The 19,587-nt window shown below is 44.0% G+C and overlaps 1 protein-coding gene across 1 annotated transcript in view; it reads left to right on the top strand.

Moving 5' to 3' along the window:
• sgsm2 (small G protein signaling modulator 2) overlaps positions 1-19,587 on the top strand; it is a 156,098-nt gene that overhangs the window by 114,096 nt on the left and 22,415 nt on the right. The window contains exons 5-11 of the mRNA XM_067967891.1: positions 2,456-2,523; positions 4,987-5,132; positions 6,138-6,272; positions 8,939-9,063; positions 9,578-9,645; positions 10,110-10,273; positions 14,877-15,009. Of these exons, the coding sequence (XP_067823992.1) occupies positions 2,456-2,523; positions 4,987-5,132; positions 6,138-6,272; positions 8,939-9,063; positions 9,578-9,645; positions 10,110-10,273; positions 14,877-15,009 (839 nt within the window). The remainder of the gene's footprint in view (positions 1-2,455; positions 2,524-4,986; positions 5,133-6,137; positions 6,273-8,938; positions 9,064-9,577; positions 9,646-10,109; positions 10,274-14,876; positions 15,010-19,587) is intronic.

Here is a 19,587-nt window from a genome sequence, read left to right as displayed (position 1 = left end):
TATGCGATGTTTGATCATCTCAATCTCATTTCTAACCTGATATTCATCTCTATTTTTATTCCAAAAGCATGGAAAAACGAAGCAAAAATCGCTTTTCATCCCATGGAAACCTATTCATAGAGACTGGTAGTCTAGTCAGGATACAAAACATGACCCTCCAGCACAGAATCTTCTTCGTACCTGAAGGTTGAGCAGAATCAAATCCTGTGCTAATCACCTTCTAGCCTCCAGTCATTTTCATTTTACTTACTTTTGTTGTGCAACGTGTGCCCCTTTTGGGCCCATTCTCCCCTGCAGCAAGTTACCACTCACCTACCCCCAGCTCATTAGGTAGCCAGATGAGCTGCTTCCAGTCAACTGCCAAAGCTGCTGTTAACAGCCTCTAAGAGATGTGTCAAAACAGTTTGGTTTAATTGACAAGAGGATTTTCTTGTTCCTTCCCCCTTCTCAACGCCTTCTCTATGAGCTGAGATTGAATCACAGCTACAAACTCATGCCCTGCCACTCTAAGAACATAAGGCCTACTCCTGATCCTATTTCTTATGGCCCCTCAATCCTGCTCCGCCATTCAATAAGATCACGGCAGATCTTCAACCTCAACTCCACTTTCCCGCTTGATCCCCATATCCCTTGATTCCCTTAGAGTCCAAAAATCTATCCATCTCAGCCTTGAATATACTCAATGACTCAGCATCCACTGCCCTCTGGGGTAGAGAATTCCAAAGATTCACAACCCTCTGAGTGAAGAAATTCCTCATCATCTCAGTCTTAAATGGCCGACCCCTTATCCTGAGACCATGACCCCTAGTTCTAGACTCTCCAGCCAGGGGGAACAACCTCTCAGCATCTACTCTGTCAAGCAGGGTATGGTAGCATAGTGGTTATGTTACTGGACTAGTAATCCAGAGGCCTGGACTAATAATCTGGAGACATGAGTTTAAATCCTGGGGAATTTAAATTCGGTTAATTAAAAATAAAAATCTGGAATAAAAAGCTAGTATCAGTAATAATGACCATGAAACTACTGGATTGTCGTAAAAACCCATCTAGTTCACTAATGTCCTTAAGGGAAGGAAACCTGCCGTCCTTACCCGGTCTGGCCTATGTATGACTCCAGACCCACAGCAACGTGATTAATTCTTAACTGCCCTCTGAAATGGCCTAGCCTTCTCATGGGCAATTAGGGATGGGCAATAAATGCTGGCCTTGCCAGCGATGCCCACAATCCCATGAATGATTTTTTTAAAAAGCCCGCTCAGAATATTATGTTTCAATGACATCACCTCTCGTTCTTCTAAACTCCAGTGAATATCGGCCCATTTTACTCAATCTCTCTTCGTAGGATAACCCTCTCCTCTGTCTTATACATGATGTGGAGATGCCGGTGATGGACTGGGGTTGACAGATGTAAGGAATCTTACAACGCCAGGTTATAGTCCAACTGTTTTATTTGAAAATCACAAGCTTTCGGAGGCTTTCTCCTTCGTCAGGTGAGTGTCACTCACCTGACGAAGGAGAAAGCCTCCGAAAGCTTGTGATTTTCAAATAAAACAGTTGGACTATAACCTGGCGTTGTAAGATTCCTTACATCTGTCTTATACACACACACTGCACCAACAACCTGCTTTAAAGTTTATAACTCAAAAATTCAAGGTGGGGCCAGCCATTAATTTCCAACAATGATAATATTTTGCACCTGATTTGTTTTCGTATGTGATTACAAACGTTTTGGCTTAGAAATTCAATTGTGCTGTGCCCGTTTTACAGGCATAAAACGGGCACCTCAGGGTCCATATGGTGGGTAACGCGCGCCCTTGTCCCGCACCGGAAATGCACCACATGCCATATTGGTAAGGGCGCATTGTAGTCGTCCAGGGTGCTTGCCTGAAACTGATGTTGGGCCCATTGCTTATGCAAATCGGGGGCCAGACGCCTGTTTCAGGCTCCCTTCGTAAAATTCGTGCATCCGTGCATGCTGCAGTCTGTTTTTTCAGGCGCGCAGCAGCCAAACCAGCGTTTCCTTAATTGTTTTTTTTACTTACCTGAATGTGGAGCCAAGAGTGCAGGAGTGCTCCTCTTGGCTCCATATTAAAAACACGGGGTTTTCCAGTCCCAGGGCTGATGCCGGCCATCGCTCGTTCCCCCACCCCCCACCCCCCACCCCCCCCCGACCCCAGACTCACCTGAGGACCTTGGCTGGCATTCCAGGTGGCCAAATTCGCTCCTTCCCCCCCCCGCAACCGGTGAACTGCCTCTGGGGCCGCGACATTCGCCCACAGCTCACCGGCACGACCCAATTTGCCGTGGGCCTGCCGCCGTCCTCATTAGTCGCATGCCGCGTGTGCACTGCACTGGGATCGTGCCCCGATCCAATTTCTAGGCCTTTACCTCTTGAATATGGTGCAGCATGTATTGCTCAGATATAAATACTGTTATATCATTTTATCCCTTCTAGTAAATATTATGAAAAACAAGCTCTAATGTCCGATCCAGTCTGTGGGCCGATACTAGCTTCTCTGCTGGGTAAGGGTTTCAAATTAATATTCTTTCAATGATTAATAAATATGTAAACTGGGAGAGAGATTGCTTTTTTTTTAAATAAGGAATTTGTGTACAATTTTTTTTTTAAATTCCTGCAAGCGGCTTCCTCAATCACCCAGTGGGTGAGTGCGTCATCCTGTGTGGTACATGCAAGATGGAAGGTCCTGGACTCGATCTGTGTCGCTTTAGCTGATCTAATGGGGAGCAGTGATTCAGGTGTTTCAATTGGCCTCACTGCCCTGGGTCTTGGGAGGGCGGGGGGCAAAGAAATCAGCCAGGGTTCACGATTCCCGATTGTTATCTGGAAACCTGCGCTGGAAAGCGCCTGTGCGTGGATCTCAGGCGTCGAAAAGCCTGCTGCCTCACACAAAGGATAGCCGCTCGGCCAAGGTACCTCTGAAAATGCGATAAAATATTTCCTGAAACAGCAGACAAAGGGCACATTTTTCTCTCCTGTAAAAGGAACAAATTTAAAATGGGTACAGTCCTAAAATGAATTTATTGCCCCCAACAGCACTTATATGTGCCACATTTTCAGAGATGAATTTTGTAAATAATGCCACAAATCTTTGAAGATGGCAGGGCAAGTTGATGAGGCAGTTAATAAAGTGTATGGGATACGTGGCTTTGTAAGTAGGGGCATTGAATACAAAAACAAGGAAGTCATGTTAAACCTTTACAAATCGCTGGTTGGGCCTCAGCTGGAGGATTGTGTACAATTCTGGGCACCACACTTTAGTGAGGCTGTCAAGGCCTTGGAGAGGGTACAGAGGAGGTTTACCAGGATGATACTAGGGTTGAGGGACTTCAGTTATGTGGAGAGATTGGAGAAGCTGGGATTGTTCTCAGAGCAGCGAACGTTAAGGGGAGATTTTAATCGAGGTATTCAAAATTATGAGTAACTCAGCTGTTTACTGCATAATCTCATTGAGCCCTTGAGAGAGAATAAACTGTTTCAAATCAACTTTTTTTGTGGTAACTGCTGGTGTTTCCCAAAGGGAATGGATTAATGGGATAGTGTTTTCTAGTTTCCATGACCACTTAACACCATAGAACCACAGACGTTGAGTGAATAGATGGGATTACATCACCGGTACTGAGTTACAGCAGTTGTTTAGCGTGTATGAAAAAGCTGCAACTCATGAACCCTGTTGGTGGGTGTGAGTTGTGAGCATCATTTTTGCAAGTACACCAGTGTATAGGAGACCCCACTGCCACTGGGATCTCTGTACTCGGTGGGTGCACAGAACCTGGCCTTAGCACGTGGTGCACAGCTGATGACCATTGAGTGCTGAATGTGGTGCACAGCTGGTGACCATTGAGCGCTGAATGTGGTGCACAGATAGTGACCATTGAGTGCTGAATGTGGTGCACAGATAGTGACCATTGAGTGCTGAATGTGGTGCACAGATAGTGACCATTGAGTGCTGAATGTGGTGCACAGATAGTGACCATTGAGTGCTGAATGTGGTGCACAGATAGTGACCATTGAGTGCTGAATGTGGTGCACAGATAGTGACCATTGAGCGCTGAATGTGGTGCACAGATAGTGACCATTGAGCGCTGAATGTGGTGCACAGATAGTGACCATTGAGCGCTGAATGTGGTGCACAGATAGTGACCATTGAGCGCTGAATGTGGTGCACAGATAGTGACCATTGAGTGCTGAATGTGGTGCACAGATAGTGACCATTGAGCGCTGAATGTGGTGCACAGATAGTGACCATTGAGCGCTGAATGTGGTGCACAGATAGTGACCATTGAGCGCTGAATGTGGTGCACAGATAGTGACCATTGAGCGCTGCCTCAAATTAGTGAATCATTGTTATTTTTAATGTATTTATATTCTTTTATCTCCCACTTGGAGTTGTTGTTTCCACTGTTTTCACGGTCTCTGTGCCCACAAGCTATTTTGCAACCAAAACAATAGTCAAATGACCAGTCCCAGGCCCCTCCCAATGCCATTCTTATGCCAGCTGCTGGGAGATGACCAAAACTGCATTGGCTTCCAATCAGATTTGTTTCCCCGCTTCCTGAAGAAGCGCTGGGACATTGAATGGTGCCAATGTGGGCGAACCTCTGTGCACAAACCCAGGTCAATTTTTTCTCTTTGAAAATTGGTCTAACTCGGCAATGAATGTCACAATATCCCGACTCATTGCTGCGATCTTATACTGTGGGAGATGATATGAACAGAATCAGTAACTTGTGTCGGTGTGTTGAGTGAGACCCAATCCCAACCTAGAGCAGGTCTGGGAAATGCAGGAATGAGCACAATTTAATTGGGACAGCGTTATTACCACTGGCTTAAGCAAATGTGACCCACACGCTACCAAAAACAAAATTTAAAAAGGTGTAATTTATGTATGTGTTCTGATTTCATATTGATCTTGTTCTGATTTAGTACAAAAGAGGATTTATTTTATTTTATGCTTCCTGTTACAGTTGGTCCTTGTGCATTAGAGTATACAAAACTTAAAACTGCTGACCATTACTGGACTGATCCATCGGCGGATGAATTGGTACAAAGACACCGTATTCACGGAGCACACGGACACCAGGATTCCCCATCCAAACGCCCAGCACTTGGTGTAAGAGTCAACATAATCTGAAATCTGTTTAATACACATTTATATTAATGGTGTAGAACTAGGGCCAGTCTAATAAATAAAACATTATAGGCCTGGATATGAAAATTACTTTAATACTAATTATTCACGTTGTATCAGAGGTTTTTTTTTCTTTATTAATATTACTGTTTGCTGGTTAAACGGTGTATCTCAACCAGACTGATTTCGTACCTATGAGAAGGATAAGTTGTGAGGAACAACTTGATTAACTTCAGCCTTGACAAGAGAAGATTTAAAGGGGATCTTTATAGATTTTTAACGGGATAGAGAAGGCAAACCCAGAAGTGTTCTTTCGGATATACCAGGACAGCAAGGGTCCTGTTTCAAGGTTGTGGAAGGAAAGTTTTTAGGACAGATGCTATGAATTATCCCTCTACACAAAGTGTGATCAGCAGCTGGATTGGGTTTTCCAGGTAGGGTGTTCAATGTCAGGATATAGGACTCATTGAAGAAACAGCTAGATACTGCAGTGGGGCAATGGGTAGGGTTGGTATTCTGGGAGCATTAAATCGAATGGGCCAAACCGCTTTCATACAAATCTATCTTGTGATTGCTTAACATCTTTCCGTTATGTTAGCTTATTAAATGGTAAATGGGTGTAGATTTAAAGATCCAGCTCCCAGCAGCTCAGTGAGTAGCTGGACCACGCAAATGAGACATTCCCTGGTTCAATCCCTGGTCTGTTGTTAGCTGATCTCGGCCAGTGTTGCAGTAGGGGGCACTACAATTGCCTGTATTAAGGATGGAAAAATCATTGAGATTCCTGCTGTAATTGGACGTCTGGTAAGGATTGGGCTCGGCTGAGCTCACCCCCTATGGTCGAATAGCCTGTACTGACACGCATTCATGGCTTACAAACGACTAATGCCCACGTTGATGAAGTACCAGAGGTCAGGTTGATGAATGAACAGAGCAGTAACATAATGTTCTGTTGTTTATGAAGTTGGGTGAATTTGTATTTTGCAGATAAGAAAGCGTCACTCAAGTGGAAGCATGTCAGAAGATAAATTTGCAGCTTCGGCGAGAGAATATGTAGAGTCATTACATCAAAATTCCAGAACACATCTGCTGTATGGAAAAAATTACGTGCTTGTCCAGCCAGTAAGTGATGCACAACAAGAAAAATCTGACCTCTGTTGATAGGGTTACCAAAATCTTCAATGTGACGAACAGTTAGACACTGCTGTACACTAGCTCCCAGCATTGCTGAATATTGTAACCCTTTAATGACTGCAGTCGCATCCTTTAACAAAACATATTTGAAACAAAACGACAAGAAAACGGAACAGAAATTCCAATTAGAGCTCTCTCCCAAGTGAGTTTACGTAAAATATAAAGATCTCGTGTGCATTTTCCTTTCCTCCTCTCCTTTTAAGCTTTTCACCGGCACAAACCTATATTCCGTTTTTAGTCCACTTTACAGGGTGTGCTTCAGGGGGTTTAATTTCCTCTGGTAGTGCACTGGTTACTGCAATTGCATGAAATTACACTTCTCTGTTACCTCATTCGAAATAAATGGATCATTGACTGCATGACTGCCTTAAAAAAATATATATTGTTCTTGGGATGTGGGCAACACTGATCAGGCAGTATTTATTGCCCATTCCTAGTTTCTCTGAGGGCGTTAAGAGTCACCCACATTGTGTGGGGCTGGAATCATACTTGGGTCTGACCAGTAGTGGTGGCAGGGAAGAACATCAGTGAACCAGTTGGGTTTTTATGATAATCTAACAGCTTTCATGGACATTGTTTCAGGTGCTAGCCCACAAATGACCAGATTTACTGAATCCAATTTCACAACTTACCATGGTAGGATTTGAACTCTCAACTTCTGCATTGCTAGTCCAGCATCATAACCATGTGGCTACTAACTGTACCCTTATAAAATAGCAGGCAGAGGAATTTGATGCAAATATATTAACCAATGCCCATCATGCCTAAAGTGAAATTGATTCAGGTACCATACTGTAGTGATTAGACAGCATGTTGGCAAATCACTTGAGATCTGCTGACTCAGAATCCTCCCAGTGAAGTGAACGGGGTTATGTTACAAGCTCAAAACTTTGGACTGCAGTCATTACAGCGTCTACTTGCATAATCGCCCCCTGGCAAACAGTGTTCCGAAGTTAAATAGAGTTCTGCGATCAGTCTCCCAAAGTTGTGACTGCAGTGCCCCCATCAACAAGAAATGAAATTATCTTGTCAGTAAGTTGATTAATCTGAATTTTAATAGGCCTAAGAAAAATCTAACTTTTTTTTTATTGTATTTATCTATTGAGTGAAAGTATCTTGAGATCTGACAGTCCAATCTATTTTAAATTGCTTTGGCATACAGCCAGACCTTTTTAAAGAAGAATTCAGTTAAATAAGCTTTGACACAATCGATAACCTGGATCACCAGTGAATCAGAGAGAATGAAACAAGTGATTTGATGTTAACAGCACTCACTCATTGAATACTAATAAATCAGTCAGACCAGCGTGAGGCACCTTGCTGAATTCAAATGGGATAATGTACTTTATTTCCCCAAAATTTTTTTTCCTCTCCTCGCCTGAAGATATCGGCGCCCCACTGGGGTGCCAGCGAGCTACCCTCAGTTATTTCACCCAAGTGGCCGTTTTCCATGATGCAGCCTATATAATGAGGGTTGGTGTGGTACTTGGCAGTGGGGAGGGCGAATGTATTCTCTCCCTCTCTCGCTCTCACTCTCTCTCTTTTTTATATACACACACACACACACTTACTTTCCAGCAGGTCATTGTGTAATGAACTGGAATGCAATATGATTTCCCCCCAACCAGTTCTTACTAAACTGTTCAGCTTCTAAAGTTTATATCACCATTTGTACATCATAATCCCAAAATATGGCTGGTAAAATGATATTTTATCATTTGCTTAATTCTGGCCATTTTTCTTAGGCTGTTCAGCTCTATCTAGGTGGTTTTGTTTTAATTTAATGTCTATCTGAAAGTACTGTCGCAGATGCTGAAGAAATATTGATGTTTTAAATCATGAGACAGGGTGGATAATTAATTCCTTTGACTGAGGTGGAATGGATATGTAGAATTTTTAAATATTGTTTTTTTTCCTCCTTGCTGTTTTTGTGCTCATCGAAAAGGGGGATTGTCAGTGCTGGGGAGGGAGATCAGTTTTCCACTTTCACCCCCTGTTTTGGGATCGAGCTATTTTCAGGTCAGGTATGCTACAGTCAAATTCACAGTCAAACTCCCTCTACTCTACCACAACCTTGCTGCCATGATGTTGCCCCATCTGGTGGCCAAGCTGAGAATTGACAATGAAAACCGAAAATGCTGGAAAACACTCAGTAGGTCAGGCAGCATCCGTGGAGCAGGAAACTGGCTCGTATAATGGGAGGGTAGAATTTCTGATCAGCAAGGTTCACATATGAACACCTGATGCATTTGCATTACATTCTATTTTGTCCACAGCCACTAACTCGCTGGGTCAAAATCCTGGAACTCCCTACTTAACAGCATATAGACCGCAGCAGTTCAAGAAGAAGGCTCATCACCACTTTCAAGGGCACCTAGCGATGAGCAATAAATGCTAGCCTTGCCAGCGATGCCCATATCCCAAGAATGAATTTTTAAAAAAAGTTTATTGTAAAGCGCCCATATGTGAATTTTGCTGACTTGGAAGTTCTGCACTCAAGTTTCCAACACAAACCTATGCCCGACCCCACTGGCCATCAATCAAGCATCTTAAAACAACAGCTATTGTGTCAATGTTTTTATTTTCTTTGACAGAAGGAGGATGTAGAGACTGTCCCGGGATACCTGTCACTTCACCAGTCTGCGGAACACTTAACCCTGAAGTGGACACCAAACCAACTGATGAATGGAACTCTGGGAGACTCGGAGCTTGAAAAGAGGTAACACGCTTCTAATTCCCTAAAAATTCTTAAGCTGGGGATCTGGTTTTCACTTGTGTGCAGGAAGTTTATTCCGAGTGTTTCCAGCAATTTCTGTTTCTATTTCAGATTTTCCAGCATCCGCAGTTCTAAATTTATTCCGTGTTTGGTCAATTTTTATGCCAACTGTCATTGTCCGTGTAACTGCCACTACAGTCATCAGTACACCCCGTCCCTGCAAATTTCCTTGGGCGTTCTCCCGCTCAGCTGCCGTAACTTCAGCGGAAAGCCCAATGATGTGTCTACGCTAGGGTTCCAGCGGCCGATCGGGAGGAACCCCGAGGAAATTTCTGGCTCGTATCTTGGCCGCGTGATCACACAATTAAGATGTCGTCATTATTATTGAGGAAAAATCTTCAGTTGATTACAAAGAAATTCTGCATGAAACATTCGTTGCAAGTTGTTTGCAAAATTGCAAAGGAAGTTCTGTTTTGAAAAAACAATTTTAAAATATTGATTTTTGGCTTATTTTCAGTGTCTATTGGGATTACGCCTTAACTGTGCCGTTAAGTCAGATAGTCTGCATCCATTGCCATCAACAACGTAAGTTTTTCTTCACTTTATACTTTCATATATTCTTTTCTTGATCTCTGGTGTTCTAATAGTCAGGACGTTAAGTATTCTGTGGCTGCTCATAACCTGTTCATTGCTTAGGCAGGTGAGCAGTAAGTGTGACATAAAATGAAACTAACAAAACCACAACTTTTGTGAGCATGAGGTTAAATAGGTGTAAAAAACAGGCATCAGCCCAAATGCCAAGGGCATGTTATTTGTGAAAAACCTTAGAGACAGGGAAACTTACCTTCACTATGTATATGTTGCATGTTATATACAGAAGAGTAAGATAGATTACTGGTTTATAAATACCCTTATTATCGGTGTAACTTTTTCTTCTTACAATGTAGTGATCTATAATGGTTAAACCAAGAGCCAATTGCTCAGTGACTGATGCGGAGACACTAATGCAGATCAGGGAGGGTGACATTGTTGCTGTCTTTTTTTTTCAGCTGACAGCGGAGGAACCTTAGTGTTGGTGAGTCAGGATGGAATCCAAAGGCCTCCACTCCACTTCCCCCAGGGTGGCCACCTATTGGCCTTCCTCTCCTGCCTTGAAAACGGCCTGTTACCACGGGGACAGCTTGATCCACCACTTTGGTCACAGCGAGGAAAGGTAGATCAATATCTCAAGGCACTTTTGAACTGTCGCGGTTTATAAAGAAGCAGTCTCACCATCAGTTTTAAAATGCAAATGGCCAGAAAGAATTAGGATCAACTTTAACATACTGTTAGCAATTTTCTGTCAGTTGATGAATACATTACAAAATAATTACTTTAACAACGAGTATTGACAACATCACTAAGGGAATTGGCTCTGAGGAGCCTCTGGATCCAACTCTGTGTGGAAGCTGGATTAATATTGGCAGAGGACAGTCATTAATTATGGATTCTTTAGCGATTGCGATTTCAGCTGTGGTTGTGCTCATTTATTGTCTGGCTCGGAAACTGCTCCGATTACGTGGTCAGCTCATGCCCGTTAAATACAAAGAGTCCTGAAAATCCACGGGGTGGCGCATCTCTGCGTACGTGCCATAATGTGCCCATCCTTGACCTCCAACGCAGACCCTGTCCCTACCAAAGTTCTTGGGATCATGGAGAGGTCTCAACAATTTCCATGCGTCTGGCGGGTACGAGGGCGTCTGGGGTGGCTCCCTGCCAAAGCAGCCGAGAAGTACGGCGGAAGACACCTGGGTCAAATGTGCCAGGTTCTCCATAGCCCCCCCCCCCCCCCCACCAGCACCCCACAGAAAGAAACTGAAGCTAAAGCCACATACAAAGGGGCCTACTTCACAAAAACAAAATCCATCAGAAAATCTTTGGGGTTCAGGTTATGATCCTGGCCCGGATACCCAGGTGGTCCCCACAAAATCTGGTTGGTTGACTAGTACACCTAGTCTCAGCGCCGACCGTACGCTGAGTCCCAAGGAATGGAAACTCCAAGTTTCGGAGTCCCTGCCAACAGCCCCACACATCAATGGCCTTGTAAGGAGATTCTGCCCCGCACAAGGCCTGCCCAGAAATTTCAGTGCTTGGCTAAGACCTGGCGTAACCGGGTTCCAGCAGACTCGCCTGCCTAAGTTACAGCAGGGTCCACCTGAACAGTCACAGATTTTTGGGGCCAAGTACCTTTTTTAAAAGGAAAAAGCAGGAGAAAATTAAAGTTCATCATAATTCTTTGAAATTGATCTGTTTTTAAAAGGGTCATGGTGATGAGACCCAATCTTTTAATGGAAGGTTTTTCAATATGCAACAGTTGCACCCCAAGTATATCAATTTCTGAACATTTACAAAGACGTAGATTGTGATATTTTACAACGTTGTATGATAAGAACCAAGGTTAGTGTTTAGACTCAACTAGGAGAGAAATTAGCTTCATCTAAAATCATGTTACTTCACTTCCTTACCTATTATATGATATCAAGAGCCCTAGAATTCGAGTTGCATACCTGTTTGTAATTATATAGAAATTAAAGCACAGAAACAGGCCATTCGGCCCAATTGGTCTATACTGTTGTCTGTGCTCCACTTGACTCTCCTCCCACCCTGCTTCATCTCACCCTATCAGCATATCCTTCTATTCCTTTCTCCCTCATGTACTTATCTAGTTTCCCCTTAAATGCATCTGTGCTATTCACCTCAACCAATCCACGAGGTAGCGAGTTCCACACTGAAGCAGGGTGGGAGGAGAGTCAAGTGGAGCACAGACAACAGTATAGACCAATTGGGCCGAATGGCCTGTTTCTGTGCTTTAATTTCTATATAATTACAAACAGGTATGCAACTCGAATTCTAGGGCTCTTGATATCATATAATAGGTAAGGAAGTGAAGTAACATTACCTCTCTCTGGGTAAAGAGGTTTCTCCTGAATTCCCCATTGGATTAATTAGTGACTATCCTTATTTATGACCCCTAGTTTTGAACTCCCCCACAAGTGGAAACATCTTCTCTACATCTACCCTATTGAACCCCTTCATAATTTTAAAAACCTCCTATTAGATCACTCCTCAGCTTTCTCTTTTCTAAAGAAAAGAGCTCCAGCCTGTTCAGACTTTCACGTGGTTGGGAAATCGGACTGTCTGCGTTATGGTCATGCTATCCTTTCTAACCTATTTTTTTCTGCATGCGGTTCACCCCGGCAATTATTTACACCTACGCGCATAAGAGAAATATCTGCCCCAGGCTGGTGGTGAGATATACCCTCGTATCCCATGGCTCCTCATGCACAATGAAATGAAGTTAGACTTCAGAGCTGTAATGCAGCTTTGAGGAATTGTGCTGGTTCTTTGTAGCATCTCGGAGTGAAAGGAGGTTAAATGGCCACTTAATCTCAAAAGAACATTTAGATGAAAGGAACTCCTTTAAACTAACAGCCGATGCTTGGTAAGATCCACTTCAAAAGATTGAAAGTCATGAAACTGCACCTTCAATATTTTGTCTTAGCCTTTCTTAGATGTTGCGAGCAAAGTAAACATTCAATCTACAGCATCACCAGTGGATCATAAGAACAAAGGTCAGGGGGAGTACTATAAATTTTGAGAATGAAATTGGAAGTACATTCATTATTTTAAAGTTTTTTTTTAATATAGAGGCTCATTTTGAGTTTGACTGGTATAAGGGCTTAACATCCAATGCAATACATGAACTAAGACAGAATCTCCACTCTGGGTATTTTCTATTCCGCCTGGTAAGATTACATTAAATTATATTCACCACTAGCGGGATTCAGGCTTTTAAAAAAAATTATTCAATGGACTTTATTAGTAATATAGGGACTCGAGCAGACAGCTGAGTCAGCAATTAAGTAAATTGTGAGTGTTTGTCTTCCAAATAAAAATAAATGCAATCTTGCTTCTGACTGTAAGCCCACTGAATACAAGACTCCAGCCATATCTGGAGGAAGAAGGCCATTGTTTAAAAAGAATGACATTTATAACTAGGGATGGAGTGGTGGTGAGGACAAGATAAAATCGCCCTTTTCTGCGCTCAGTACTAACATTAGAAAATTGGGATCAGGAGCCAATTACTGCCCCCCTCCCCCTCAATTAACATGAAATGCCCTGAGAGGAGGTAATGGAATATAAAATGGGAATGCTGCTAATGAGGTCAGTAACCAAGCCAGTGAGCCAAACGTTTACCCTTAAACATTAATAAGGGAACCTACCTATTGACTGTTAGACTTTAAAAAGTTTACTATTAGTTGCTTGGATCAGGGGAATTCTTTTAAATTTTCCTTCCTCGTTATTTGTGTGCAAAATTTGCCTGTGTCGTTTTACGCTGATGGTAGGACGCTATGTGACCAATGGGTGTTTGCTCTGCCTGTTTTTGTTTCTCTGACTCTCCTCCAGGGCCCATAGAGATTAAAGGCTCAGGTTTTTGCACTGCCTCGAACTATAGCTCTCAAGATTCAGGAAGAGTCACATCCTCAACTACAGAATATTGCCAGGGGCCATTACAGGCAGCAAACCCCTCTTGGCAAAAGCCTTTTGATAGTTATTGATCATCAAGTCTGCACTTGGTTATAGGCAGCTCGCTGAGGTTGCTTATTCTTGCAACATTGCTTTATATTCGAAGCACCGTGTGTGTATCAAACAGTTCAAAGCAATGTCTATGCACTTTTTAACATATTATATAAACTTACTTTCTTCAGTTTTGTTTTCCTTCTCCCCAGGCAGCAGTCACACTCCAAGTGGCCTTTTCCATGCACGCATGTTAACATCGTGTGTTGATAGCTAATTCAGTTGTGGAGGACATCCCAGCTAAGTCTGATCCTGTCTCCACCCAGGGGCCACACACATGCACTTCCAGCAGGGGGCACTGTATAGTGATTAAGAGCAGGTTCCCTGGGTGATTTTCCCATCCCTAATCCAGGAGCACTGAAGCTAATTGTAGCAGTCTTACCGAGATCAGCTTATTCAGCACAGGGATCCAACCTGGCACCTTTCTGGTCTCTCTCTGGCCCAGAAACGACCTTATCTATCAATAAAGACTTACTCATTGGGGATGATTTTAACCTAACCTGCCCATCAGGAAACTGACCAGATCGATTTTAGTCCCATTGAAGTGTAATATCAGGCGGGATGCAAAACCGGCATCCCACTCGATCCCGTGGGTTTCCCGCCCGGCAAGTTAGGTTAAAATTACCCCCATAAAGTCTACTATAATACATTATGCACTGTTGAGGCCCATGGATAAAGAATGGGTCATTTGGATGAGTTACTGGAGGGCTGGCAGTGTCCCAGGATGAGTCAGTGTTTTCGGAGCGGTGGGGTGAAAACGATAAATCTATTACTTGATTCCCAGGAATCCTCGAGTAAAAGTCTTCAGCAGGAATAAGAGTAAGCATTAGAGAGCTTGGTGTAAAACATATGCACGTTATATTACATTGAGGACAGGGGGAGGGAGGCAGATTTTCCTCTATGTGCTATGGGTAGCAAAATCATCAACAGGTTCTTAATTTATGACTTCACTCCCCATAGCGCACAGAGGAAATCCTTCCCCACAGGCTCGGAGGAGTTGAATGGGCCTGTCCAAAAGAGAGGGTACAGGAGCTTATTGTCTGTGCCCTGACAGCAACCTGCTCTTGCGTTCCTTTTAATTTTATGTCTTATTGTTAATACACCGGACACGAGTCCATTTCCAATTGATTCACAAGTGATGAAATGCTTAGGCAGAGTTGATAACCAGCAACGCAACTGCTGTATTTCCCAAACTCCAGGGCAAGGTCTTTCCAAAACTACGGAAAAGAAACAGCAGGGCCAAATCCATGGACCAAGAAGAACAGGCGGAGGAAGAAATAGCTACTGATTACGTATTCAGAATCATCTACCCCGGACAGAAGAATGATTACGGTGAGTTTATTTTCGGTGAATTACTGCTCTCCTGTTACCTGCTGATTCCTAGCTAACTTCTGAAGTTTAATATCATTGCGCTTTTCTTGATGTTCCTGGCAAAGAGAAGGTTAAGGGGAGATTTGATAGAGGTGTTCAAATTAATGAGGGGTTTTGATAGAGTAGATAGGGAAAAACTGTTTCCACTGGCAGGAGGGTCGGTAACCAGAGGGGACAGATTTAAAGTAATTGGCAAAAAAGCCAGGAGAGAGATGAGAAATTTTTTTACTCGGCGAGTTGTTATGATCTGGAATGCACTGCCTGAAGGGTAACTTTCAAAAGAGAATTGGATCTCTTCTTAAAGAGGAAAAATTTGCAGGGCTTTGGAGAAAGAGCAGGGGATAGCTCTTTCAAAGAGCTGGCACACGCACGATGGTCTGAATGGCCTCCTTCTGTGCTGTAAGATTCTATGTAATGTATCTTGATTTTGGTACGTGTTCTTTTGCCTTTTATTGTTAACTGATCGGTTATTGAACTGTAAGGAACGTGGTACCTCCCCGTCTATATCACAGCCTGCTGTCAAGATCATATTCAGTTTGAATGAGGATGAGAACTGGATGAAATCTCCCAGGAGCTGCCTCGATTGAGTTCATGCACCAGGCAGTATTAAATCACCAGCCCTACACGCCCACTGAGAATTTCTTTGTTGCAGAGTGAAGGCAGGCGATTTGCACTGGCTTTACCAGCTGGTTGCAAATCTGCTTTGCAACAGGGTTTAAGAAATGGGGGATTTCTTTTAGATGTTTTACATTCCTTTTTTTTTGAGATTCAGTCAAAGCTACCGCTGGTAAGAGGAATTAAACCTGTCTAATAATTTAACATCCAGATTGTTAACCAGCTGAAAGGAATAGAAGGGTATGCTGATAGGGTTAGATGAAGTAGGGAGGGAGGAGGCTTGCGTGGAGCATTAACACCAGCATAGGCCAGTTGGGCCGACGTGTGTGTGTGTGTGTGTGTGTGTGTGTGTGTGTGTGTGTGTGTGAAAGGATAGAAGCTGTAGTCAGCAAGCACCCAGGGTGTGGATTGAAAATAATGTTAATGTAATGGCTCTCCTGCTAAAATGAGTTCAGTCACTGTACATCCAGAATAATGAGGTGAATGTAGTGTGATTGAAATTAATATATCCTCCACCGGTATAATTTTCCCACTCAAATAACTTTGAGAACTCGACTCTCAAATTCTGAAAGGTAAAAATCCATCCAGACTCTTGTGTTTAGTGTTGGACCAGTGCAGTTAAAGTCAAGGGGAGAGAAGCCGCCTGTTTTGCGCTAGTAAAATGGGCGTTAAGCCTCTGAATTTTGCGTGGTGATCTCTCACACCCAATGTCCACCACAAGTGTGCCTGACACCATAGGCGTGTTTCATTCGTCCATGGCACCCGCACAAATCAGTCAGGCGCCTAATAAATATGTAAATGAGGGTCCTAAGTCTGTTAAAGGACACTTCTGCCAAATTCAACTTCCTGAATGCTGAATTCGCCCATTCCAAATCCCACCCGCAAATTTTGGGCGGGAACAGTCAGGAGGGACACTTTACCAGCATTATTTAAAGGGATTGTCAGCTGCAATTAGCTAAGTACCTGGTTAGTCCTTTTAGACTGCTGACTGGCTTTTAGGCTCGTTTCTGGCTGCTGTAGTTGACTACAAAAAATTGTTGCGAGTTATTTTTTGGAGCTGGAGGGCAATCTCTGCCCAGGGGCTTCTGGACAAACTTCCACTGGCGACTTGGGTGTGCTGCTCGGTCTGTCACTGCGGCTGGAGGACGAGCAGCAAGTCAGAGCAGCAGCAGTTAGGAGAAGAGGGCGAAGGAGGGGAGGGTGCAGGAGGCCTTACACCATGCGGGTTTACAGGACCACAACATCTTGCCTCCAGTTAAGTGAGAAGCAGTGTGTCCGGTGGCTCTGCTTCACCAGGGAGGCTGTTGCAGAGCCATGTCACCTGTTGCAGCACCAACCGCAGCCCAGCACCAGGTCACACACTTTGTTGCCTGTGGCTCTGAATTTCTGCACCTCGGGGTCATTCCAGGCTGCAGCAGGTGACGTAAATGACATTAGTCAATTTGCAGTGTATTCCTGCATCAAGCAAGTCAGAGATTCGCTCTTCGCGAACGCAAATGAGTTCATTCTTGAGTACATGAGCTGGCTATCTAGCACCAACGTGCACTGGTTACAAGGGGCTGGTGGGGAAGCAGGCATGTTGTTAGCCTGAGAGAGTGACAGTGTGTGTCTCTCCCACAGTGCCTCTGCCAGTCGCATGGTGGACCTGGAAATAGCCACAAGGTCAGCAGTTAGTTACGAGGGTTTAGCAGAAACAGATGAGTGGCAGCTCGAAAACAACGCCAGGTTGCTGTGCAGAGTGTGTGAGGGAGAGAGTTCACTGAGATGAGAAAAGAAGGATGAGATGGCCAAACACCCCGGGGAGCCTAACCTCCGGCCTCGCCAGTTGCGACACGCCTGGCCTGCCCTACATCAGTGGCGGCCTCTTCCAACTGAGATGGCGCTTGAAATGATGGCCCTCCTCCTGTGTGCATCTGCTCCCTTTTCTTGTGTGCCAGCTTGTCCTGCAAGAAGAAACAAAGTGTATTAGTGCATGGCTCGCTGAAGGATTGTGAAGATGTTCATGTCAGGGTAGTATAGTGTGGATGGTGTGTGAAAGATGTGGGGAAGTGAGGGTGCAGTGTGTGCAAGTAGGAGCAGAAGCAAGTTCAGTTAAGCGTTGCCGCTGTGATTGAAGGAGAGTGATGGGAAGTGGAGGAAAGATGGCTTGAGTGCTGCGGCTAGAGGCGGTGCAGTGCTAAGCAGCGAGTGAGAGATATGAGTAGGAGTCTGACCTTAGCAGCTCTGGTCAGATCATTGAATTTTTTCCGACATTTTTGCCAGGTACTGGGCGTTATGCTACTTGCATTCACCTGCTCAGCCACCTCTGACTACTGTTGCTGTGAGATTTGCCTTGATGCCCTTCTGTTAGCTGGAAACAGGACCTCATTTCCTTTGCTGACCTCCTCCACAAGGACTTCCATGGCGTAATCTGAGAATTGAGGAGCCCTTGTATGATCATAGTGGCGTTTCCCTATTCCAAGATTCAATTCTGAAGCATGCAGCACCAGCAAAGTGCACCTGCCCTTTCAGAGGCGCAGGTTCCCTTTAAGTGGCATCACTAACACCTGAGTTTCTCCCCCACCCCAATGGGTGAGCTAACAATAACCAGTGCGAGTAGCGACAGCACGCCCAATATATGGAAACAAGACACAAATCTGAATTTGGTTTGTGCCTCTCTCCCACGTAATCGGGCGAAGCAGTAAATGCCCCACCCACTTCTTGCCCGTTTTAGGAGGAACTCTGATTGCTACCCCGAGAAATGTTAATGCAGTGATAAGTGTTCTGCCCCCGGAGGGTACATTTTCACAGGAACTCTCCAGTGCCTTGTCCAAGTGGTCTTTATTCATGGTGATCGATCTTTCTCAACAAATGCACTAAGATTGAACCAAATGGCCTCAGTATTTACTTTGCGGCTTTGTGATATGAATCTTGACAGTGAGTGCTGGCAGGCTATCCAACTGTGGAGGGCATCACAGCCAAATCTGCTTCTGTCCACAGATGCTCACGTCCAGTGGGGATTGCCGTGTGGTAATCAGGGAATGGAATTCCTGGACTATTTTACCTTCCTTAACACAGGCACTGAGGCCAATTGTAATGCCTCAATTGCAGGCCCTGGTTGAGATCAGTTACTTCAACACAGATTAAGGATTAATATGTGATTATTAAAGGTAGGAACCTAGGAACAGCAGTTGGCCATTCAACCCCTCGAGCCTGTTCCACCATTCAATTAGATCATGGCTGATCTGTATCTGAACTCCATCTACCCGCCTTGGTTCCATACCCCTTAATACCTTTGCCTAACAAAAATCTATCAATCTCAGTTTTGAAATTTTCAATTGACCCCCAGTCTCAACAGCTTTTTGGGGGGAGAGAGTTCCAGATTTCCACTTACCCTTTGTGTGAAGAAGTGCTTCCTGACATCACCCTTGAACGACCTAACTCTAATTTTAAGGTTGTGCCCCCCTTGTTCCGGACTCCTCCCCCACCAGAGGAAATAGTTTCTCTCTATCTGCCCCATCAAATCCTTTAATCATCTTAAACACCTCAATTAGATCACCCTTTAATCTTCTATACTCGAGGGAAGTATCGATGGGGTGAAATTCCCTCTTTTTGGGGAGGAGGAATGAAAGGCAGTGGTGAGGATAACCTGTGAATGTGTTTATACTTGAGTGCGTTGAGTATTGAGATCAACCCCTTCTGAATATTTTCAGTCGAAAACGGATAGAGGTGCATTTTCTAACTGCAGTGTGTTACTATAAATTTTATGGTTCAAGAATATACTAATTAAAGCAGATTAATGCAGAAATGGTGCTGGTTATGGTAGAAGTTACAGAACAATTTTCAGCCTGTATAGTGTAGTTGCCCTTAATGTCACTGTCAGGGGGCGGTGTGTAAGTGAACTGTGCAGTGAAGGCATGCTCCTCATCAGCCCTTTCAATCTTT

This window comes from Heptranchias perlo, chromosome 28, assembly GCF_035084215.1.
Source record: "Heptranchias perlo isolate sHepPer1 chromosome 28, sHepPer1.hap1, whole genome shotgun sequence".
Classification (NCBI taxonomy): domain Eukaryota; kingdom Metazoa; phylum Chordata; class Chondrichthyes; order Hexanchiformes; family Hexanchidae; genus Heptranchias; species Heptranchias perlo.
Note: the sequence above shows the minus strand (reverse complement) of the source record. Positions and strands in the feature narration are given on the sequence as shown.